The following is a 24407-nucleotide window of genomic DNA, read 5'->3' as shown; positions in this document are numbered from 1 at the left end:
AAAGCAGTGGGCCCCCAAAGACCCAGGCATAGGCCCAGGTTTCGCTTTTAGGAAAAGGGTTAGTGGTGGCAGACCGCAAAGACCAAACCGCCCTTCTTCCTGTTCAAGAATCGCCGTGTCGGAGGGGGTTATTTTGGGCATTGTGAGGGAGGCCAGGGAGAAAGAGGACATGGCGTTGCTTTTGTGCTCTTTTTCTTTTCCTTCTTTCTTTAATATTAGACGTGTTATTGTTTACTAGTGCTCGAGGAGGACTGAGGACTGAGGAGTACGCTGGTGGGAAGTGCAGGGCACGTGATCGGTAGAGTGAGTTTGGAGAATGCGGCCATGCACAGTGCGGAGTTGTACCACTCCAAATTAAAAGTGAAGACTGTTTGTTACACACACTCGATCTATCGATCATGCATCACGATTGTATGCCACTATTCGTATGATCAGTTGTAATAAATGCAATTCATGTGTACCTCAAAGGGTTAGGACTTAGGAAGATGCCATGCCAGGCATTGAGATTCGCGCTCATGTTTTGTCGTCCAATGCCACCTCACGTATAACATTTATGCTCAGTATCACATTATACCCCATTTTTTTAAATTTTTAAAAGAAAAACATACTATTCCATGTCAGAATATTATATATATAATAACTTGTTTTTTTTTAAGAGAAGTACAAATTCAATGGTGTGTGTGTTTGGTGTGTAGTGGAGACTGAGGGTGTTACACCATCTGTTTTAGAAGCTTAAACCAGTAGATAGAATGAAGTGAATAGATCTTCTCCTATAGAGTGGAAAAACTGTGATTTTGAAGAATCTCCATTGTGCTGAACTAACTACATGAAAGCAATACAATTAATTGCTCAGAATTTTAATCTTTCCTGGATGATGTCTATACGCAGATGCCCAGTTCTCCAGTCAAAAGAAAAAGTGGAAAAAGAAGAATAAAGTGTGGGCTCCAAGCTTAGATTGCATTGCAAATGCACCAGTAGAATTTGACAGCAGAGTGCCTGGTAGAGGAGTAGTTGATCCAAATAGCCTTTACAAAAAAGCTGGCCACTATTACCTCATCTTTTGTCAGGAGCTGGGTCTTTCCTCTTTCCCTAACTCTGCTCGAAATAGAAGAGGAGGGCCAGGAGGCAATTGAAGGAGATCTACGTGGGGGGAATTCGGAATTCCATCCACGTAAAAGGAAAAGTTCCAATAATCCTGCACGGATAACAAGGCAATGTTGGTCTTAAAAGAGTTAAAGGGAGATGAGATATAGCCAAAGTATCCTTTGTCACCTTTAGCTTTGGCCTGCAGCAGCTTTGTTAAAAGCCATTGTTAGACTGCTAGCTTTCAAGGCTGTGGAAGATGAGGTTGACCCACTGCTTTATTACCCTCGGTCCATTGATAAAAGAGATGGTAGCTTTCCGGGCATGTCTTTGTGGTGATGCCTAATGGAAGTTTCGAAGTAAACAACCAGGAAGTTTACCTCTTTCTAAGTTGATCTTCCTAGTAACTACTACAAAGAGATGTGTGAAATTAACTTTGATCTTAACTAGGCAATTAATGGTACTAGAGATCAAATGGTCAATCTATGGATCTCTAGATTTGACAAGATCTAACGTTCCTTTTGGTGTCAGTAGACTAGCTGGCTGCACTTATTCTATATAGTCTATGGATGTCTGTAGACTAGTTTGCTTTGATCCACTGGAGTGCAACTAAGAGAGTATTGATCAAATATCTCAAAGTTAGCATAGACTGTGGACTAGACTTTTAAAAATGAAATTTTGAATTGATAGATAAGACAAGGTGCTCGTAGTTTTTATTTAGCTAAATAATTTTCTCACTAAGATACAAATAAACTCTTGAAGTTCTATCTTGGGAATATAATGTCTGTACTATAAGTCTTTAAAGATTGTATGTCTAAAAATTTTGGGGCCAATCATCAACTCAACGATAAAAGTGATTAAAATAAATAATTTTGTACGAAGGAAAGATAAATCAATGAGTATGTGTTATTATTCTTTTTTAGATACTCTCTTCTTCTTTATTTACAAAACTTTAGAGATGAAATATTAAAAAAAAAAATCGTAATACGATACATCATACATGTCATCCGGAATGATAATCTTGGAACCATTTTTCTAATAAAGAGATTGTTTTTATAAAATATATTCAAACGGAACTTCAAGCATTACATAAAGTTTACTCTTGAGAAAAATTGGTTCTAATAGATCTATCTCGTTCTAATAGAATCAGATCTCGTTCAAATAAATTTCCAACAAATTTTTAATAATACTACTTTCTAATAAAAATATCTCTTTTATACATATTTTGTTAAAAATTAATAAATGATGCTAGGAATAGATCCTCCCTCACACACAAGATGGATTTCCTAATAGGATGTAAAATTACATTAAGTTACCGAGGAGATTATATGATCAACTTTAATCCAAATAATTAATGTGAGGAAAATTGTTTGCTGGCTTGGTGACGTGTGACTTGGCTCAACAATTCGGTTCAGTTTATGACTTGATGATACGATTATTTTATAGAAGTAGCTCAGTAGTGTGGCAGTTTGGAGCATTGTCTTAACGGTGTTTAATTAGGCGACACATACTACATCAATTAAATGTCTCTGTATTTAGAGAGATTAACTCCTTGTCTAACTTATATTTATTCTTAGGGCTCTTGAATGACAAAAAAAAATTGCGTTCAATTAAAGATTCTTCTAAGCGCGCGAGACTGAAACCTATTTGGAGAGTTCCCAATCTATGCAAATCCAATCTAGTTATCCAATATCACATGCATTAAGCTAAACTTGTAAGAACGGGCTATAAGAGTAGTTGCAAAAAAAATGCTGAAATGGATTAGAGGATGATCGTATGCTATAAGACCAATAGAGTGGAAAATCTGCTGCAGCAAACCTTACAGTGCTCACTCCTTTGCTCCAAAAACTTCAACAGCAGCATTAGTCTAAGAGAATTTTTGATAGATGGAAATGCCGCAGTCAGAAATTTATCAAGAGTTCGACGATATGAAGTTTATCATGCATGTTGTAGTTTGAGAAAGGACCTTGACAATATGATAACTTCATTTTTGTAGCGTTTGTACAGCAGGAGAAAAATTTCACAATAGAAGTGTTACATTAAGCAATGGTATCTTGGTACCTCTCTCACAAGTATAGTTACAAGAACTATGCTAGCTCTGAGTCTGATGCATGCCCAGTTAACCTTCGAAGTCCTCGACTCACCCGAATCCGGTTCTCAGAGTTGATCCTCAGGGTGCGTCCCTGGAGTGTTCGCTGCAGTGGTCTTATTGTTCCAGCTTTCTGAAGATCTCCTGCAATATAAAGTAGAGGAGACGTGCATTATATCTTGGTTGAAAATTTTCTCTGAGCAATTGTAACTGTGAGTATATAATGCCCCTTACAGTTTTAGAAGATTAGATTTCAGGAATTTTCTGGTGGATCACCACAGATGACATTTTACTAGGTATCATCATATTGCAGCATTTCAGGACTAACTAAAGATTAATGTGATAGTTGATGTGTTCAGTGTAATACTAGCTTAATGAAATTGTTGATGACATCCTAATTACACAAAAAAAGGAACATTTGTATGGAAAGATTAGTTCAGTTTAGTATGGCAAACATTTGAAAAGCTTCTTTGATCTGATGACAACATTCTTGGTTGCAGACTTTAGTACCCAAATTAGTATCTTTGGAGACTAATCCAATCTAAAACAAGAACGATAACTTATTGAATTAGTTTATAAGTAAATCATTGGCACTATGCATACAAAAACAGGCATATCAAGTTTCACTTCAAGAAGTAAGCAGTATTTTCACCTCCCCTATTGCCCACATACCATTTTGCATTTTGGCTTTTGAATCCATCTTCTTGGGAGTTGCTTTCTTCCTATTCTCAGAAGTAACTCGAGGCGATGACGCCTTGGAAGAAGCCGCAGGAGAAGATAAAGAATCCTCTTGAATCAAGAACAATCCATTATCATCTCCACATATTGATGCCTCCTCACTTCCTGACTCAGAACTTTTCTCCCTGAGGTTTAAACTAGTCCTGTCCCTCTCTGTAAGTCTATAAACAAACATCTGAAAGGGGATCTCAGAGACCCTAAGAGCCTCCGTCGTTGTCCATGTTGCGAATATCTTTGAAAGGCTCGTATCAAGATCGAAGTAGTCCACTGGTGGAGTCGGTGTATCAGGCTGGTTGTGATCTGGGTTCAGGACTAACAGGCGTTTGATATACCGCAGCATTCTGCATATAGAAGAGAAGGTCGGGCGATGCGAAGGATCGGTCTGCCAGCATCTTCTTATGAGGTTTGTGAGGTACTTTGGAGATGGAAATGGAAACAATGGCCTCTCGCCTCCCCTTATGTTTCTACTTGTCTTGTCCTCTTGAAGGACATCTTCTTCGAACGGCATCTTCCCCGTCAGTAGCTCGAAACAAATCATCGCGAAGCTGTACACATCTGCCTTCTCAGTGAATTTGGAAATACTAGTGTCTGGTGATTGCTCTTGCTCAGCAAGTACCTCAGGTGCATACCATGTACATGAATGAATCCGTGTTGTTTGATTTGTCGATGCTGTCACGTTCTTCGCACCCAAAAACTTCAAAACCTTGATCTTAACATGCAAATATCCTTCATTCGTAGCATTCCTCGACTTCACAAGAATATTGGAAGGATTCAGATCTCCATGATAAATCTTCCGAGAGTGAAGATATTCCATTCCTCTCGCAATTTGTATCATTGTGTCCACTGCCACCAGGAGAGTAAACGGAAGCCGCTTTTTCGCAGAGCACATCTCTTTGATATAACTGGAAAGAGCTTTGTTCATGAGCTCCGTGACCAGAAAGCACTCCTTTCGCTCTTCGTCAAAGAATGCATACATGACTTGCATTACATTTGGGTGCCTGAGTGAAGATAGGAGACATATGTCTGTTGTCAACTGTTCAATATTCTCAACAACGACGAAATGTTTAAGATAAAAACTCTCCCCCATCCACTGGATCTCCTTGCAATGGCTTCCGTTCCCTAAACGCCGCTTCACTCGGTAGTCCTTCGAGCCAACCAAAACCGAACTCGGAAGTATCTTCTTCCCCTTTGGAGCTAGGAGAAGCTCATCAAGCTGACTTTCTTGTTCAGACGCAATACCAGATACAGTTTCAGATAGAATCCATTGGTCCTCCTTCCAAACACTATCCAATCTACTGCACATCTCTTTGGAAACCAAGTACTGCCCTCCAAACTTCTGCTGAAAAAGTTGACGATCCAACCAATCTCGGTCGTACTTCTTCGTGAATACCAACCTTTTATTTTGGATCGCCTCTTGGTCAAAACCAGAGGATATCTCGCCAACACTCTCGATGGCCTCGAGCACGACAGGGAGACACCATAACAAGTTGTGCAGATGGAAATCGACGCAGTCGGTGCTCTGATTGAGAGAGATGGCTTTGGCCCACCAATCCTTTGTTTCCAAGCATCGCCTGATGTATTGCTCACCTTCTCTGAAGATCCTGCAAAGCTCTCTCAGTGGAACCTCGAGCGCATTCCATTTCGTGGATTTCTCGTTGAACTTGAGATTCTGCCGCATCTCCTCTGCGATTCCCTCGAACGCGAGGCAAAAAGATTCCACCAAGAGAAGACACTGGCATCGGTTGATTCTTATATTATCCTGGAACACCATCAAAGCATTGAGGCTGCCTAAAACCTCTGCAATCTGCCGGAACTGCTCCATTGCGAAGAGAGGGATATCTTTCTACCTATCTGAGATTAAAGAAGGCAAATTGAGTGCAGGAGAAAGAGTGGCAATCGGAATCGTGCAGTAAAGCTGGAGATGGATCAAATTGGTTGGTGGTGAAGGGAGAGCTAATTTTGGAAAGAGATTAGGTCAAAGGTTCTATTGACCACAATTACTAGCTACTATTCTTGGATAGAGGAACCGGCTATGCGTTGTTTTGCGGTTGGGAAACAAGCAAAGTTCTTCCCGGGGATTTCGAATTTTTGAATCTTTGTTTCAACGGCTATTTAAGTCCTACTCAGTGAAAAGTGGACTATTGCCACAATACTATAATTCCCCTTATCTGGGTAGAAGTAATAGTTGGGCCCCAACACCTGATTTAAACCGGGCTAAACTTCACCCACGATCCAACCCGAGCTCGAAATAGTAATTTGAATGAGCAAGACATTTGCCTATCCAACTCGTTATGCTTGCCTATAGCCCGGCTTACTATGCTCGCTCATATCCTAGCACATCAACGTTTTTACTATTATTTTTTCTTCCTACACCCACTCTCCCTTCTATGTCTCTCTCTCTCACTCTCTTATCACCGTTCGTTCTCCTCTCCTCCACCCACCACCACCAACTCATACTCCTCCTCGTCCTCCTCCACCCACTACCTCTTACCCCTCATCCTCCTTCCTACAACCATAACTACAATCAGCACCACTCCATTCCCATCTCTCTTCTCTCCTTTTTTTTTTCTCTCAAAATTTACTAAACTATACAAACATACGTTAAATTAAGCCAATTCAAGGAAAAATAGACCCATAGGATCTATTTTTCAATTCCTACGTACTAAAATTTATATACTATATATATATATATAAATGAAAGTTCTACTTCACATATCCTGTATTCCTATAAGATTATTAATTCTATATTACAAATTTAGTTTATTATTTATTTTATACTACTAAGTCTATATATGGATATCTAAATAAAATTGTATTATTATCTTTGATAAAAAAAAGTAATTTTAATGACTATTTAAAACTATTATTGATTATCTCAAACTTAAATTATATCACTAAATAACATCAAATTATATTATGTTAATTACCAAAAGTATTCCCGTTCAATTCAAAATAAACAGAAATAAAACCAAAAGTAATACAAATAATAGAATAAATTAAGGTATAATAATAGAAGAAATAAAAATGTAAACGTTTTCCAATATAAGCCTTAAATAAATTTCAAACATAAAATACTAATGAAAAGATTAAAAAAAAATCAATCTAGTAAGTAACATTGTTAGTTTGTTATAGATCCTTATTTCTCCTCCACTCTGGTGGGACGTTAATATACCCTATTTTGAGAGATATAATATTAAATTAAGACTCTTAATATTATCTATTAATTTTATACTAAATATGAGATTATATGAGATCAGCAAAGTCTTAAAACTAAATGCATCGTAGAAGTATATAAAAGTAGCGTATGGAGCTGAAGCAGCACCGACACGGTCAAAGAGAGGTCTTTTTGACAAATGCACTCACTACATCGGACTTAGTTATAGAAAATCTTATTTATAAGGCTAATTAGAAATTCCATTATTACGAGATTAGCCATTATAGAAAAATTTCCATGGTATATTTTCCCGATCCTCTCGTATTCCTATTCGATACGACCGTCTTTTCTTCCCACTATCCCATCTTGCTATTTCTTTTCCTCTTTCCGAGATTTTGTTTCCGAAGAGGAAAAGGAATAGAAGGATGCACTGGTACTTCGTCGCTGCGCTTCTCACTCTCCTCACCAGTTCCCAGGTTTGCACGAAACCCTAGCCTTTGATTTCTTCCTCCGTTCTCTTAGATTTTGCCCAGAATACGATCTTATGTTAAGGAGCTCTCCAGATCCATCCTTGAGTCGGCGTTGAGACGATGGGATCGTTGATGGAATTCATGAAACCACCCCTCTGTGATCGACGAAGTAGAACTAAGTTCTTCATTTTAGTGTTTCTTGCTCTGGTTGTTATGTTTACACTGATGATCTGAAAGAGTGAACCTTAGATACTGGGAAACTTCGTGTCCTTGATTGATGCTACTGTGGTTGAAATTTATTTGGCAATTTCTAGAGAGATGCATCAGTGGTGAGCTATAGATTAAGACTTAGACGCTTAGATAATAATGCTTACCGAGATTACCAAACGATGATAGGAAAGAAATGGATATAAACCTGAGTTAAATAAAATGATGATCAAAGCCAGATCATCCCAACCAAATACTTTGAAAATTTTATCTTCAGTAAATGGAGGGCGGATGGTTGAAATTGAAAGTGGAAAATAAGGGTATCATCTCCCAACCAAATACTCTAATTTAGTCTCCCAACCAAATACTCTAATTTAGTTTAAGAAAATGAAGGATGTATGGTCAAATTTGAAAGGGAGAAATAAAGCAATGTTGGGGATCACAAATGATTCATTTTCAAAAAAATATTGTACCCTTTTGTCAAGAGCTGTTAGGTTAACTTGGCCAAGGCATTATCTGAATCAAGACAATGGGGTTTGGTTCAGAAATGGTAAAACAGTAGGTCTGAACTAGAATTAGTTAATAATGTGGGAGCATGAAAGCAAATTTTCAAAAATTTTGTTATCAAAGTTAAAAACAAATCTAGCCAACTGGGATGGTTGGTTCGTGGGAGTTGGAATATATGCTCGTAAAACATACATAATGGTAGTTTTGAAAACCATTTGATTCCTTCGAATGCAGTTATGAGGGCATGAACTAATGCTTAGGTATTACTGGGTTACGCTATCCGATATTCCATGTTACTATTTAATATGGCACTAGAAAAGGTGATAATGCCTATGCTTTTTAAGTGGCTTTGTTTAAATCACCATCCTTTTGTATTTCTGTGCTATAAAATATTTCATCATGTAAAGAATGCCAATGAGCTGCTCCCTTGATAATCAAATGGAAGTCCATATATAAACACTGGCTAGGAAAAAGAAGGGAAATTTCTTTCTTCCAACATAAAAAGGAACTTGGTGTTGACTTTAAAATAACGCATAGATTTTATCAGGTTTTATGAATAATTGCAAGGGAATAATTCATGTATAATTTGTGACAAGAGGGTAGGGCTTATTGGGCTGTAAGGCAATGCAGAGGACTAAAGCAGTGAGGTTGCCTGGTGGAGCTTGTGCCACCTTATACAAAAAGCTCTCTGCATTTTTACTTCTGCAATTGTAGAAGTCCCAGTCATGTGAGCTCTCCTTGTTTGCCTAGAGTCCCGCAAGAGAGGTGGGTCATGCTGGTAGGTTTTGGGGACATGATTTAATTATATAGCACCAGATGGTAGGATGTTTAAAACTTTTTTTACTCTACTCTCACTAGATTATATGTTGACTTGACTTCAAACCTTGAATACTCCGTGATATCTGTGGAGTTTGTTGGAGGAAGTGGCTGCTTCCTTTGAAGCATTCTGCATTTTATTCTGATACTTCTTGGTATGTAAAGTGCTTACGTTCTCCAATCTCCATTTCTAGTTACTTCTGGTTTAAAGAAAAAGGAAGATACAACTTTCCATGGGTGAACCTTTTTTATAATTATTGTATTTTATGTCTTGTCTATCATCTTGTTTATTACGACATTTCATTAGCTATCTTTCTGGACAAAGTCAATTCTTTCATCTTCATGCTGGGAAAGAGGAATTGTCAAAATTAGTAGTACTACTTGATTTAATTGTTTTGGTTGCAGTTCATCTCTCTCTCTCTCTCTCTCTCTCTCTCTCTCTCTCTCTCTCTCTCTCTCTCTCTCTCTAAGTCCACCTCCAAAACTAGAGCTTCATATTGATCACCATCCTAGAGCTTTCTGAATTGCTACAAATGTCATGTAGGACTCTGACAACATTTCCTTTCGACATGTTAATTGGTAATAATGTATTAGTGTTAGTATTGTGTTTAGTCTATTATTCCTTTTCCTTTGTTGCTTCAGGAGAATACTATTTCTTATTGCAGTTATGGTTTCATATTTCATTTTTTTCAGAAAGTGTTTGATTATTATGTTGCCAATATTTTATATGCTTGAGTTGTGGCCATTGAGAGTTTGATACTATCATCTATGCAATTTCTGTATGATATCTTTCTGTCTGTTTCTGTTGCTCAGAATTGCTAATGTTTATGCGGACTTAATTTGTAAATTTCTTGATTGGTGCAACTCAGAGTAACTTGGTTTACATGCCAGGGAATTTTGACTACTCTTTCACAAAGTAATGGCAGATACAAATATGATTATGCAACCATTCCATTTCTTGCAGAAATCTTTAAGGTATTTTCTCAGTGAGGGTTCTGCTTTGTCTGCTAGTTGCTATTCATGGATCTAGACTTCATCATCTTGACAATGAATCCATGTGATCCTTATATTGAACTGTCTGGAAATTCCATTATTTCTTCCTAAGAATGTATTACAAGTTTACAACACTTCAATTGATCATCTTGACAATAAATCCATGTGATCCCTATATTGAACTGTCTGGGAATTCTATTATTCTTCCTAAGAACATATTACAAGTTTACAACACTTAAATTGCATCATTGTACTTGTGACATTGTTATTTCTTTCTCTGGAGTGCAGCTTTTGGTATCTAGTTTCTTTCTTTGGAAAGAGTCCCAGTCATCGTCTCCTCCAAGAATGACTACAGAGTGGAAAAGTGTGCGGCTATTTCCCATCCCCTCTATCATATATCTTGTCCACAACAATGTACAGTTTGCTACCTTAACCTATGTTGATCCATCTACATATCAGATAATGGGAAATCTGAAAATTGTCACAACTGGCATTTTGTTCAGGTTGGATCATTGATTTGATGATTTCTTTATATTGATCAGTTAATGCAATATACCTCTATTATCTCAAGATAATAGAACCACTAATTTCTTTACTGCATTGACTTTATTTTTATGCATTATTGATTCTTTAAGTTAATAGTCAGATGTATGCACTGTAATATCCCCAAGAATAAACTGGTTGAATCTAGTTTAGAGAAAATCAATTAATTAGAAAAGCAAGCTTGATTTTTCCAGTTTACTCAAGGATTGGGACTTCCTTTCCTGGCTTAAGTTGGATGTCGATTTGTAGAAAATTCCAACTAGGACGGCAAAATCGTTCATATGGCCATTCTGACATACCTCAGCACTCTCAATAATATCTTTCTCATTCTTCTAATTTACAGACTTTTGAATATATATAGATATGAATGTATTTCTCATTTCTTCTGCAGAGGCAGACAAATGCACGCATTTAACTAAGCATATGAAAAAAGTACAGAGGCACTTTACACTGTGAACAAGAAAAGGGGAAAAAACTACAAGAGGATTTGATCATGTGTCCTGCATACACAATAAGAATCCACTGACCTGATTCTTGTTACAATACCTAGCAGACTTAGAAATCACCATTGAATGTCCAACTATTTCCTCAATCAGCCATCTAGATTTTCAACTTTTCATGGAAAAGAGGCATTTACTAAACCTTCACACCTTATTCTGTCATAAATGACCATGTTATGCTTTAGAAGGCTTATTAGACATTATAATTGTGCAAATTGTAGACTATGATGTTATAGATTCTGAATCTTGGTACTTCCTGATATTGACAGTTATAGGCTTTTGGCTCAAACAGTTTGAAGTTTTATTCTATATTTTTTACAGAACATATCGGTCTGTTTTGTTTTTTCTTGCTAGAACAATGTTGACTCGTAATTGTGTATATCATCAAGTTGCTGCTGTTGTTTTTGTCATCTCAATATCTATCTTACCAATCTGATGTGTTGTACTTGTATATTCTATAAGCTAAAGTATATGTAGTAGACCAATATTATCATTATCCAATTGTTTTTGAGTAATATTTACTTTTTGTTTTGATATTATAGGCTGTTTCTAAAAAGGAAGTTGTCAAATCTACAGTGGATGGCGATTGTGTTGTTAGCTGTTGGAACAACAACTAGCCAGGTTCCTTTGTCATTCGAAAACTTTTTGCTGTTGTTACTATAAAAGGAGCTTGTGCCTTTGAATTATCAGATCTTGATCCTAGCATGTTTTGGATTGATAACCATTTGCTAAGCATATAACCTATTAAATATCGAATCAATCTGTGATAGTTCTGCTGTTATTTTGGACTTTTTTTTTTGAGGAAAATTGACATCTTTTACTTGACTATTATGTATACTACATGCAAACCTGCTCCATTTACCTTTTCTGAACTAGTGATGGGACGATTGGTACTTAGGCAACTGGAAATTTTTAGAATAGTTGTCTATGCTCATATAGCATGAATATTGCCATATGCAACACCAAATTGCTTCCCTAGTATATAGAAATTGAATTTGTTTGGCCTATTTTGCATTTTCCCTGCTCTTCCTTACATATTGGATGAAGCAGTAGTCAATGTCCAAAAACTGTGTACTCTGTAATGAATGCTATATTCTTTTATCTTTGAATATAATTTTCAAACTCTTGAACCATATTGCACAAGAATGTTACACTAAATATTTGAAGTAAAAAGAGAAAATCTCAGCGATTGCCCGCTTTCGACAATATTATTACTGATTCACAGGTCAATGCTGTTTACAGCGTATGCTGGGATTCAGAGCTTGGATGAAACTGTATTATAGAATTAGAATTACATATATATATATATATATATTAGCCACCTTTCTTCTCTGAAAACTTATTTCTCTATAGCAGCATACTATTAGACAGAACAAGGACCATTGACAAACAAGTTACCTTCATAAGAAGTTAAAAACCAAAGCATCATGTAATGTCAATGCTCATTGTTGCTTATACTAGAAACCTGTCCACTCTTCCTTGGTAGGATCATTTAATTGAATGTTATTTCAGAGAACACATATTATGAAATCAAATTTAGAAGTTCTCTTTTATTCACCTGCTTTGCGAGAATGGCTTGACCGCTTGACTATTTTGTTTTCATTTTCAGAAGGAAAAATGTTTTCATTTGTCATACCATGATTAGCAGATAGTCAGATATGCGATTGCAATTACCTTTTTGAATGTTTTGGAACTTGCAAGTAAAAAAAGTGAAGTTTAGAACGAGATTTATTTTCCTCTACTTGTTACAGGTGAAAGGATGTGGAGAGAAGTCGTGTGATTCCCTGTTCTCTGCTCCTATACAGGGTTATTTGCTGGGACTATTGTCTGCCTGCCTTTCAGCCTTAGCTGGTGTCTACACAGAATACCTAATGAAGAAGAACAATGATAGTTTATACTGGCAGAATTTGCAATTATATACGTAGGTCTTTCCATCTGCTTCTTGTACTTTGACATCATCACTAACTTCTTTTTCTAGGCATTGGAATGTAGGGTTTGAGTGGTGGACATTATGAGATAATTATAATAAATCCTGATCTTAAAAATGCTCTCAGGTGTGGTTCTATCTTTAACATGGCATGGCTTATATTCGGTGATTTTAAAGGTGGATTTGAGAATGGACCATGGTGGCAGCGACTATTTAATGGGTATTCTATCACAACATGGATGGTTGTATTAAATTTAGGATCTACTGGCTTGCTAGTCTCGTGGTTGATGAAATATGCAGACAACATTGTGAAGGTTAGTCTACATCTTTTGTTAATTAGTAATGACTCATTTTAAGACATTCTCCTTACCGCTTTATGAGTTGCTATATCATTCATATGTTTATGAGTTTCCCTGGAGTGTGCTCTTGTTGCTATTATATCAGACACAACTTGATGATCTTCCTAAAAGTATATGATCATCTAGTTGGTCGCACTGCTGAATATGGATATACTTGAATGCAGCTGGTTGCTTATCTTAAATTCTAGAGTTCCTTTTAGACTGAATTTGCTTATTACATATCTAAATAGAATTGTCAACTTATGTTCCTAATTGTTACCTTATATTCCTCTGAGCTTCATTTCTCCTGATAATTCCCCCCTAAATTCTTTTGATTATATATCAGCAGAATATGTTTAGTAAAGGAGGCAACAAGAGCAATTTTCAAACTCATTAATCTTCTGTCTTAAATTTTAACCACAATGTCATATGTGTTCCAATAAGTATGTTTACAGTAATCTGCCTAGATGGGATGACCCTACAGTTTTCAAATATAACCCTTTTGTTTTCCTTCTTCAGTGGCAAGAACTCCCAAAGCTTACGAAGGATATCTTATCGTTTGTAAATTAATGGAAGTCTTTCTTATAAATCAAGTTCTTTTAGTGAAATATCTGTAGTATTTGGCTATTTGCAAAAAAATAGAAGTTAGCTTAGTCTTTCCTTCATGACAGTATTGACATGCCGGATCTTACTCTCTTATGTAATCCTTTGGCATACTTATATTCTGTGAATTTGAAGTCTTGACTCCCATTGTGAACTTTCTCATATGGAATTCAACTAACCTCAACTATCCTTACTTCCAGGTGTACTCAACTTCAATGGCATTGCTGCTTACGATGGTTATATCAATATACCTGTTCAATTTCAAGCCCACTATACAGGTAGTTATTGCGTTTTCAGGTTCTCCCTGAATTCTTTGATTCAAATGTCAATATAGTTGTTTATACTGTTTCTACTCGGTGATAAAGATGTCTCTTATTTCCTATTCTGTTTCCACTTCTTTTGCAGCTTTTCTTGGGCATTATTATCTGTATGATTTCCTTGCATATGTACTTTGCTCCTGTGCATATGCTTGTGGATTTGCCAGCAACATCGAAGGGACCATCTGGTAGTTTAACTGAAATTTCTGTTAGACGAGCAGTGGATTCATGATATATTCCCTACTACGAATTTGTAAATTTAAGTAACAGATATCTTCTACATTGTCCACCTTTTGGAATCATAAGAATGGAATAGGGAGATAATGTAGTTCGTAATATCAGATTTGATACAGAGTAGGTGACTTCATAGGCAAGTTTCTATCCTGCAAACATGAAGCTCCTGGAAAGTGGAGAACACTGCGATTGATTTGAAGAATGATAGTCCGGCTATTATGAAGGATTGCTGCAGAAGTTGAGTTGAAACCTTTTTTGTTCCTCGTTGTCATTGATTTACTTGTATGCTTTCAATTCTCAACAGATCTTCTTTGAGCAAATTGTTGATCGATGTCCATCAATTTCATCGTTTATGATATAGTATCAATAATTAGACCTCTGGACATCACATTGACATGCCAAGGATGGCATATGAGTCAATATCTAGATTTTCTTTTGCTACCCATCAATCCAATCCACCTGAATTTGGCTTGGGGCATAGTTTTCTCTCTTGTGCTTGGCATGCTTCTCAGAAGATGCTTAATGATGACATCAAAATTTTAGACTTAGAAAAATTAATAATAATTCTTCTTTGTCAACTTATTATCTTTGTAGTTTACCTCGAGGTTATCATCGAGCGTTATTTTGCGCACAACCTATTCTCGACCAAGTACACGTGAACACACCTAAACTTGATCAAAGCTTAGGTGGTTAATTATGATTTGAGTTTAATTTCAAGCCTATTTCATTTCAAGCTTGAAGCTATTTTTGCACCAAGCTTGATTTGTCTGCTTTCATCATGGAAAATATTCTGGATTTAGAATGGGCGCACAAGGTTAATCTTAAATTCTAGTTATACAGAAATTTACAGGTTAATCTGTAACTTTTGGGTTGGTGTAGTCCTTTGATTACCACCTTTTTAAGTTTCAAATTACAGGAATTTTGTAATTATAATTATTTTAACTCATCTGAATGTAGGGTCTAATGGTCGAACATCTAGGATGTGTGAGAATAAAGACAAAATGTGCGGTGGTTTTGATAAATTTTTCAAGAAGAGATAACAAGATTGAAAAAGAAGTCTCTATCAAATTCAAGATTTCTCGGATGTCAGCCTAACCTGCTTGAAGAAGCTAATCTCGAACTATGATTATCTTCGAGAAAAATAGGGCCAATGCTGATTGGTGATTACTTGCTCAAGAAACAGGAAATTTTGGCCGTCTCAGTGCAGATAGGAGATAATATTAACGTGTCAAAAAAATATAAAGAAACTGATAATTGCCTGCCCCAAACTTGCCAGGGCAAGAAACAAGGCCATCAAAAGAGTTTACTACCATGCCACCACACCTATCCGCTTGAACATTTCCAGAAAATTCCCCTCTTATCTCACAACTAGTCCTAAATCCTAATGTGAGATGAGATTACGTGAGAAAGTACCAGAATGCTTCATCAGAAGACTCTTTCAGAGAACATGTACAGATTGAATGAGAAGAAATATTCTGGAAGAACAAAACAAACACACATATTCCCTGTAAGGCAGAAATAATTTATGAACTGCTATAAGCTAGAAGAAATATAGGGTAGAGAGATACATCGACCAACCAGAGTAAGCTCAAAACTGGCTTCTGTCAATGACTTTTCTGATAGTGTTACGGACCTGCATTTGTTTGAAGAACCATCCAGTCGCAGCATCTGGCAACTATCTGATCAACTCACGAGCTTTCTTGAACTTGATCAACTCCGAATAGCATCAGCGAATAGGTTAATTTGATCTGAATATTCAGAATACAAAAAGATACCATGGTTATGATATATAAAGCAAACCCAGTAAAAAAGTTGGCCTAATTCCCCAAGTATTCACAAAAGTTCTTCAAAGTAACCGTGTATTCACAGGAAAGAATATTTACAATATTGTTTGTCAGAACAACATAACCTACATAACCTACATATAAGCACCTAAGGTTTAATATACTGGGCATTTCATAGCACACACCGCCCACACACTTCTTTCCCCGCTTATTTATTTCATAACTGGGGACTTATATGAATTACATACAAGTTCTAGCCAACACATAAAGAATGAGGAAAAGTTGCTTCCTCATTTAGACACAAAGGAGTTACCAAACGAGAAACATGAAGAAACAGCGAGAATGAGACGACATTTGCCAGAAATAAATGAAACAAAAGGCAGGGAGATACACAAAGCATTTTTCTTCAGTGTTCTACAGCCACTTCTGAGGCAAAGGATAGGTCATTATTCCCTGCTTAGATGTACTACTGCCTTCACCTTGGCCTCCAGTGTGGGTTCGAGGACTTCCGCTGGTAGCTAGCTGTGCCATTAAACTTCCTCCATGCACCCTACCTTCTGGAAGAGAAACCAAAGGAGAATGTGGAGTACTCGCAGGATGCATCCATTTGGTCTTGTCAAATCCAGTCCAACCTAAGAGAATGTCCCTGCCATTTCCCACATTTGCAAGTGGATTTTCCTGAACAACAACCTCTTTCATCTTCTCAGAATTACTAGGTGGTGCAAACTCAATCATGCCAGTCCTCAGTGTGTACCCTCCATGGACACGTTGGTCTCCTACCGATGCAGTATGTGCAGCACAAAGGCCAATTTTCCCCCTAGCAAACCGATCACAAGGAGGGTGGCCAGCACCAAGATATGATCCTAGTTGTCCCCAGGAGCAACGTTTGCCTCCTCCATGTGCCTTGCAGAAATCAGTGCTCCCTTGTGCACTCTTGCCACACCCCTCGAACTTACAACGCTTTCCCCCACCATGACGGACGCAAAAATTTGTCCGGCCTCTTGCACTCCTAGTGCACTCTGGTGCAGCGCACCTTTTGCCACCACCATGAGCTACACAAAACTGAGTTCCGCCATGAACACTCTTTGTGCAACCATCTGGGAATGAGCAACGCTTCCCTCCACCATGCCCCTTGCAGAAGGGTGTGCTTCCTTCAGCCCCCTTGGTGCAGCCCAAAAAAGTACATCTCTTTCCTCCACCATGTGCCTTGCAATACATTGTGCTGCCCTGAGCACCCTTTGTGCACTCAGGATATTGGCAGCGCCGGCCACCTCCATGAGAGATGCATAGGCCAGAATGTCCTTCTGCACTCTTTTTACAGCCCTCTCTCCTGCACCTCTTGCCTCCACCATGCCTGATGCAACGACCAGATTTTCCTCGTGCAGCTTTAGCGCAGCCTTCAAAGCTGCAGCGACGACCACCGCCATGAGCTATACAGTAATTAGTGCGGCCTTCAGCACTCTTTGTGCATCCAAGGTGCTGGCATCGTCTACCGCCTCCATGGGCTTTACAGAAGATGGTCTTGCCCTCAGCTCCCTTGCTGCATCCTTCTTTTTGGCACCTCCGCCCCCCACCATGAGCTATGCAGAGTCTAGAAGCACCTCTGGCTCCTTTTCTACATCCTTGGAACTGACAGGTTTTGCTACTGCTACGCTGCTGCGGACGAGCAACCCCGGAAGTAGAGGCAACTGGATGTTTCTGTGTTTGCACCGTTTTTGGTATGAGATCTGAAACTTGAGGCTGATTGGAACAGCACTGAATCATATGCTTAGTAGCAAAATCAATGTTCATTTCTGATGCATACAGATATGGTAATAGATTGCTCCCACGTTTCCAACGAGAAGATGTTGACCCTTCATCAACAATTGGCACTGAAACAAAACTCATTGATGTCTCCGAAATATCATGGTATTGGGTTGATGCTGGAAAAGCATTAGTAACAGTAGATTTAGATGGGCCAACAGATAGACTTAACTGAAGGTCACACTTAGGTTCACTTTCCAATTCCTTTGGAGAAGCAACAAAATGTTTATTTGGGCTAGGAGCATTTTCATTGCCAAGACTAAGCTGAAATTTCAAACCAAGATCCATAGTAGACCCATTACCAGTTTCCTTAGCTGAAGACATGGAGCAAGGTGTAGCTGAGTTCTGCTTAATGCTATCAGAGGAACTCGATGAACAGCCCAAACACAGTGACAATGAAGCGTTTGTTAGAGATTCACCTCCAATGAAATCACCCCACTTCCTTTTTGTCCCATTCGTGGGGAAGCTGCACAAATTGGAGGTGAGTAGGGAACCACGTCGTACAGTTTTATCTGCTTGATATCCAGCCACCGTTGTAATTGTGCCGCAACTTCCAAAAGCAATTGAAGAAGATATATTGGCAGAAAATCTCAATTTTCCTGATCTGTTGTCCATGAATAGTTTGAAATTCAAACCAAATATTTTTGCCAAGTACCAGTAGCCTGACTTCTGGGTTAGACAAAATTAGCAAAACTAAGCTAAGGTTATGTCTTCCTTGCAGAAGTCCTTCCCACCTCCACTGAAAACTCCAAAGGTATCACGAAGATTCATTTGAATGAAATCATTGTACTATACACTGCTGGGTGAAAAAAGACTACAACTGGAAAGATCAGCAACCACTAGTGCCACCACACAAAGTTATTCGCAGACACCTCCTACAGTAAAATTTATAAATAAGCATATGACATAGAGAAACCAAGGAAATCAACATGAAACTAAATAATGCATAGGACAACTGCATGCTCCATGAAAACTGAAAACCAAAGTCTTAATTATGTCTGAAAACAAACTTGACATTACAAAAAGGAAAGGAGAATGAATTAACTACTCGAAAAAGTCTAAGTGAAGGATTTTGAAAACTTAGACAAGCTTGGGACCTCTGAACTTTGTGTGTGCTCTATATGCATGGCCATCTTCAGTAAAAGTAGACAAAATATTATCTCATGACAACATGTGAAACATCAGGAAGTACAAAGCAATATACTAGCCTATAAAAAGCTGATGCACAGATTACCATGCACAGAGGTGGTAATAATGCATTAATGACTAATGTAATACACAAGAGCAGTAAAATTACATATACAAATTAGAACCACACAAGATCATAAGGTGATGATCTGAGAGGTAAACATTTCATGCAATGACTAAGGAAAAACAAAAGTCATGCAAAAGCCTGTAAACCAAGCAAGGACCATAAAAGTCATACTAAAGAGGGCAACTTAACTAGCCCCAACAGGGTGGCTAACAATTTAGAATACACAGCAATTATAAGAACATATACAAAACATGAGGACAGTCTGCATAGACGAAATTGGTTGATCATATGTCTATACACTTCTTCTTGTTTAGTCTTTATATGTCAATCAAACTCTTTTAACCACTGAACTGGATATAAGGTCCCAAGGAATTAAATTCAAATAGTTTATCGAAAGTAAGTCTGTCCTGTATAGCTCATAACAATTAGCTCATCATTAACAAACCAACTAGCAAGGTAAATATTGGCTTCTATATAAACATGTCAAGCTTGAATAGAATCACATAAATCAAACCAATCATAACAGCCTCTGAGCAGCAGTTTTCCTTATTGAATTAGCTTACTAAGGTTCACAAATATTGAATTATATATTGAACTTAAGTCTTGCCACATATCCAAAAAGTTGTCGGTTCTAGTCTTGGAAGCAATCTCCTTAAATGAAGGTAATACTTCAGTTACATTTCTGATTTCCCCTCCCGTCCACCTCTGTTGGGATGCCCTTTATTCTTGGAAACAATCTCTTCAGAAATGAATTAAGGTTGTTTACATCCTCTTCCCCTTGTACTGTGTCACGTTGGTGCGAATGTAATGCTTGCCCCATGTATCCAAGAGGTTAAGTTACAGAAACAACATTCTTAAAATAAGAGTAAGGCTTACATATCCCCTCCCCAAGCGATGCATAAGAAAGAGCATCATACATTGGACACCCTTTTTATTTTTTGTGCCCAATATGAGGGTATCACATAGTATGATATTCAAGACTTTTATCATGCATTCTGATAGCATGTAGCATTGCTTCAAGTCACAGAAACCTACGCTCCAATAATGAAATAAGGTTTGCGTACATCTAGTTCTCTTTGATCAATGGAATTCAAGATTAATTGAACTTAACACAAGTCAAGAAAAGATAAACCTTAAATCATCTTCAAATCAACTAATTTAAAGAGATACTAATCCAAATTTCCAGTTGGATACTAGCAAGTACACAAATATCTTGCTTGCTAGACATCTGTGATGATTTGATCCTATCCATCCTTCCCATGTAAAAAAACATCACATAAACATGGATTCAAAGTTTCAAACAGCTCCCTGTTTCCTTCTCAACAACACAGAGGAAGCAAAACTAATAGCAAAGAAGACTAAATGAGTAATTGTGACAATTATCATGCAGTAACGAACAATTTGCTGAAAAACGAGCAAAAAATGTTGCACTTTTATCCTACAAGGGAGGAGAAATTTGTTTCAAGTGTTCTTCTCAAATCCTACTTTGTTGGATGATGAAATTTGCCAGATAGACTTGCTTTCTTGTTGATGTAATACTTTGATACTGTTGAAAAATATTCTGGCTTTATCAGGCAAAAAACCATTGAAGCATAACAGCAGGAAAAGTTTGGTAGCATTATAAGTAGATTTAAACAAAATTAGTCCAAAAGAAAACAGATAAAGACATACTAACAAAATGATGCATATAAATCTTTTGACAAATTATAGAAGACTCAAATTCCAGACAGGAAAAACTGAAAAGTAAAAAGGGGCATTATATGGATAATTAAATTCCCTACCCGAACTCAAAGTTGTCCTGTTCTATTTCAATGTTCCAATTGGGAAATGAACTTAGATTAACACTGCACCACTTAGTTAATTGCTATCAGATACGTAGACATAACACAAAATATACAGACCACAGTACCTTTCATTTAACCACAGAAACTAAAATCAACAATAGTAAAACAGCAACTGGAGAGGACTTAACATATAGTACGACAGCATACAAGCAAAGCAGATAACTATAACCATATATGCGCTAGAAGCAAAACACACCTGAGCACACTGTCGATATTGAAAACAAAGCCAACCAACTGATGAGGAGATTTATTGTACATGGAACAACAAGACAGTTAGAATTTCAAAAATCTTTACACTGCTATATATAATATAACAGTAACATAATATTTTACACAGTATTTGCTCCAAATAAACGAAATTATTAGATCAGATCCTTTAATTAATCATGAAAGTACTTCTTTAAAAGGCAATCCAACAACAAAAGATACTTCTTTTCGTAAAAAGCATCAGATCAACAGCCACAAGTACCAACATATACCTCACTCCCGAACCTAGACCATCAGATATTCTAAAATCTCCAATCAATTCAAAATAAATAAATAAATAAATAAAATATCGAGAGAAGAAGGTTGTTCCACGTTCCAGCAACAAAGAACACTCATTTCCGCTACGAATAATTCGATACTGTTCGTATTTCCAAATCTCGAACCACAAGAGTTTAAAAGCACACGAATCTTAAGAAAACAATAGAAAATTATGTATAGACCGATTACTTTTCACTTTAACGAAGGGTTCCACACCTAATAACCAATAACAACGAAATATCCTGCTCTATGGGTACAGAGCAAGCAAAACAACATAAGGAATCACTATATCCCTTTGGATAAAAAGATAAATCGGGAGGAAAGATCAAACGAGAGAAGGCCCCAGTATACAAGAGAAAGAGACAAACGCCGCACCTAGATCGAGGATTCCAAAGAACAAGGGAATCCATTTAAGATCCCAGGACCGCGATGGAGAATAGGGATAGGGTTTCTCTCTCCCTCTCTCTCCCTCTCTCTCTCTCTCTCTCTCTCTCTCTCTCTCTCTCTCTCTCTGTGTGTGTGTGTTGGAAGAGGCGACGAGAAAGCAAGGGGTGCCTAGGACGCGAGAAGAGGACGAAGTGGACGACAAGAGGTTGATAAAAACGGGGAAATTTGCATACCACCACCTAAACTATGGTCTTATTGTGTCGACATAATTGCAGAATAACCACTACCTTGAAGGCATATTTGCAGAAAAGCACCTAATACTTGCAGAACAATAGAACATCCCTGTCGACATATATGCAACAAACTCCTCCCAGAAGTTATATTTCGCGAAAGAGAACCAACCATTCATAAACGAAATTGAGCCATTGTACTCACGAAAAATCGAGTAGACTGACAATATTAATTATAACAAAGTGAGGAGTCTTTCTACAAAGTGTCAAAATAAAAATAAAAAGACGTTTCTCCGCAATAAAGCTAAAATGGTTGGTGGGGGGGATATGCAAAAGGCCCACGAAAAGAGAGAAAAAGATCGAAGCCGAGAGGTGAGGAGAGGTGGGGAATCTGGCGCACGTTAGAGTTAGAGTTAGCGGCGCAGGGTACGGGAGTGGCGATGCGGTCCGGTTGTGGGTGGAGGGATGCCACGTACGAGTGTGCTGGATATTAGGATGCGCGGGTCCCACATATATTGGGGGGCAAGATTCCTCTGTTAGATTCCTAGGATCTGATTAATTCGCACCATAAATTATGATGTATGATATCTCCACGAAATAAGAGTGATTTGGACCAATAATGCTTTTTATTGCTTTTTTTTTTATTTTTTTGTTAACTTTGAACTCATTAATTTTTTAATAAAATATCTTTACAAATCTTACACTATATTTTATCTATTTTGTTATTCACACCCATCTTTAAGTATTTTGTAACCTCACCCATATTTTTACCCTATAATTCTTATTTAACACTTTGAAGTTATTTTGACCGACTAACATCAATCAAATTATTAAAATACCTCCATCATTTTCTCTCATTTTCTTTATCCTTTCACTATCTTCCTCACTTACCTCTCATCTGCTACCACATTTCCTTGTCTTCTCTCCTTCCTCCTCATTTTCTTCTTTTCCTTCTTTTTTGAAAAGAAAAAAAGATGACAGATAGAGGTAATTTAGTTATTTATAAATTATTTTCTATATTATAACATAATATTCTTTTTTTAATAAGGAAACGAGTAACAAAATCTTTAAAGACTGGATATAAATCACAAAATAGATAAAATTTATGGTGTAATTTATAAAAAATCACCACAGTTATAAAGAGTCTCATTGAGATCACAAGCAAGTAGTTTCAAATTAAGGGCATAGTTGCCCATGGTCCGGGTGCAACAATAGCCCTAAGAATGCCCCCAAATTTGCAAATTTGAGAAATTTTATATTATTAATATTTGTGAAGGTAAACATGAAAATTAGCTACTGAAAATTACATCGCCCACTTCAAGATTAAAATTATTTATGATACCGATCAAAATGTGAGAGTCAGTCTAAAACATGTAAGTCTTCGCAGACAACGATAGTTTTAGTAGTAAAAATAGACTGAAATATGAAGCATCCTAGGAAACTTAAACCACAAACCTTATTACCTCCTATGAACTTAGGCATCAACATTTGTCTTCATTTAATTTGGACTGACTTTATTTCTATCTATGCACTATTCTATTAATTTTATCTTAGGAAGATGTGAACAACAATAAATATTTGTCATCTCTCACATTTATTGTATGTAATACATACAATACCCTCATATGGCTCCCAGGAAAATTAAAAGAAAATAGTAGGAAAAGTAAACCTAACTTTCACTCAATTGGAATCTTGTAGTAGTGACCAAGCATATTCTAAGGTACTTTGGATGTCAAAGACCAGCCTGATGGATAGGTTAAGCATCTCCTCTGATTTAAGTACTTTAATTATTCATTAATTAATTAACATAAAGTTAGATTCTTACAAGTAAAAGAAGTATAATTATGCATTTGGTATCAAACCCATTAGACTACTCCTCTATGTTTTTGACTTTAATTGAATTGAGATAATGATGGAAAATGAAGTTGGTTTTTTTAATTAATAAAAGAAAAGGGTCATTAGAGTTTTCAAAGGACAATTTCAAGATAGACAAATTAGTTAAAGTGTTAAGAAGTAGGTGATTGATGGACTATCATATAATAATTTAAGTATCATTATTA

The 24407-nt window shown here is 37.0% G+C and overlaps 3 protein-coding genes across 6 annotated transcripts; 1 reads left to right on the top strand and 2 right to left on the bottom strand.

Annotated features, from left to right (window-relative positions):
* Positions 1-4194: 4194 nt before the first annotated feature.
* On the bottom strand, positions 4195-5732 carry LOC140765038 (uncharacterized). Its single transcript, XM_073103955.1, has 2 exons — positions 4327-5732; positions 4195-4210 (listed from the first exon to the last, which is right to left on the bottom strand). Exons 1-2 carry the CDS (start codon positions 5730-5732, stop codon positions 4195-4197), a joined length of 1422 nt encoding a protein of 473 aa, XP_072960056.1.
* Positions 5733-7382: 1650 nt separating this feature from the next.
* LOC140766176 (CMP-sialic acid transporter 1) lies at positions 7383-14902 on the top strand. 2 transcript variants are annotated; one of them, XM_073105638.1, is made up of 9 exons: positions 7416-7540; positions 7628-7703; positions 9956-10039; positions 10346-10560; positions 11643-11721; positions 12852-13021; positions 13155-13341; positions 14169-14246; positions 14374-14902. In XM_073105638.1, the coding sequence occupies exons 4-9, from the start codon at positions 10403-10405 to the stop codon at positions 14515-14517; spliced, it is 816 nt and encodes a 271-aa protein (XP_072961739.1). In that variant the 5' UTR covers positions 7416-7540; positions 7628-7703; positions 9956-10039; positions 10346-10402; the 3' UTR covers positions 14518-14902. The 2 variants fall into 2 exon arrangements, with proteins under 2 accessions (XP_072961738.1, XP_072961739.1); XM_073105637.1 differs by lacking the exon at positions 7628-7703 and having other exon boundaries at positions 7383-7540.
* Positions 14903-16361: 1459 nt separating this feature from the next.
* On the bottom strand, positions 16362-22298 carry LOC140764749 (uncharacterized). 3 transcript variants are annotated; one of them, XM_073103480.1, is made up of 3 exons: positions 22106-22298; positions 21402-21439; positions 16362-18981 (listed from the first exon to the last, which is right to left on the bottom strand). In XM_073103480.1, exon 3 carries the CDS (start codon positions 18719-18721, stop codon positions 16718-16720), a length of 2004 nt encoding a protein of 667 aa, XP_072959581.1. In that variant the 5' UTR covers positions 18722-18981; positions 21402-21439; positions 22106-22298; the 3' UTR covers positions 16362-16717. The 3 variants fall into 3 exon arrangements, with proteins under 3 accessions (XP_072959581.1, XP_072959582.1, XP_072959584.1); XM_073103481.1 differs by lacking the exon at positions 21402-21439; XM_073103483.1 differs by lacking the exon at positions 22106-22298 and having other exon boundaries at positions 21402-21455.
* Between the last annotated feature and the right edge of the window lie 2109 nt (positions 22299-24407).

The sequence above is a fragment of the Typha angustifolia genome, chromosome 8, assembly GCF_048772165.1.
Source record: "Typha angustifolia cultivar Huaian chromosome 8, ASM4877216v1, whole genome shotgun sequence".
Taxonomy (NCBI): domain Eukaryota; kingdom Viridiplantae; phylum Streptophyta; class Magnoliopsida; order Poales; family Typhaceae; genus Typha; species Typha angustifolia.
Note: the sequence above shows the minus strand (reverse complement) of the source record. Positions and strands in the feature narration are given on the sequence as shown.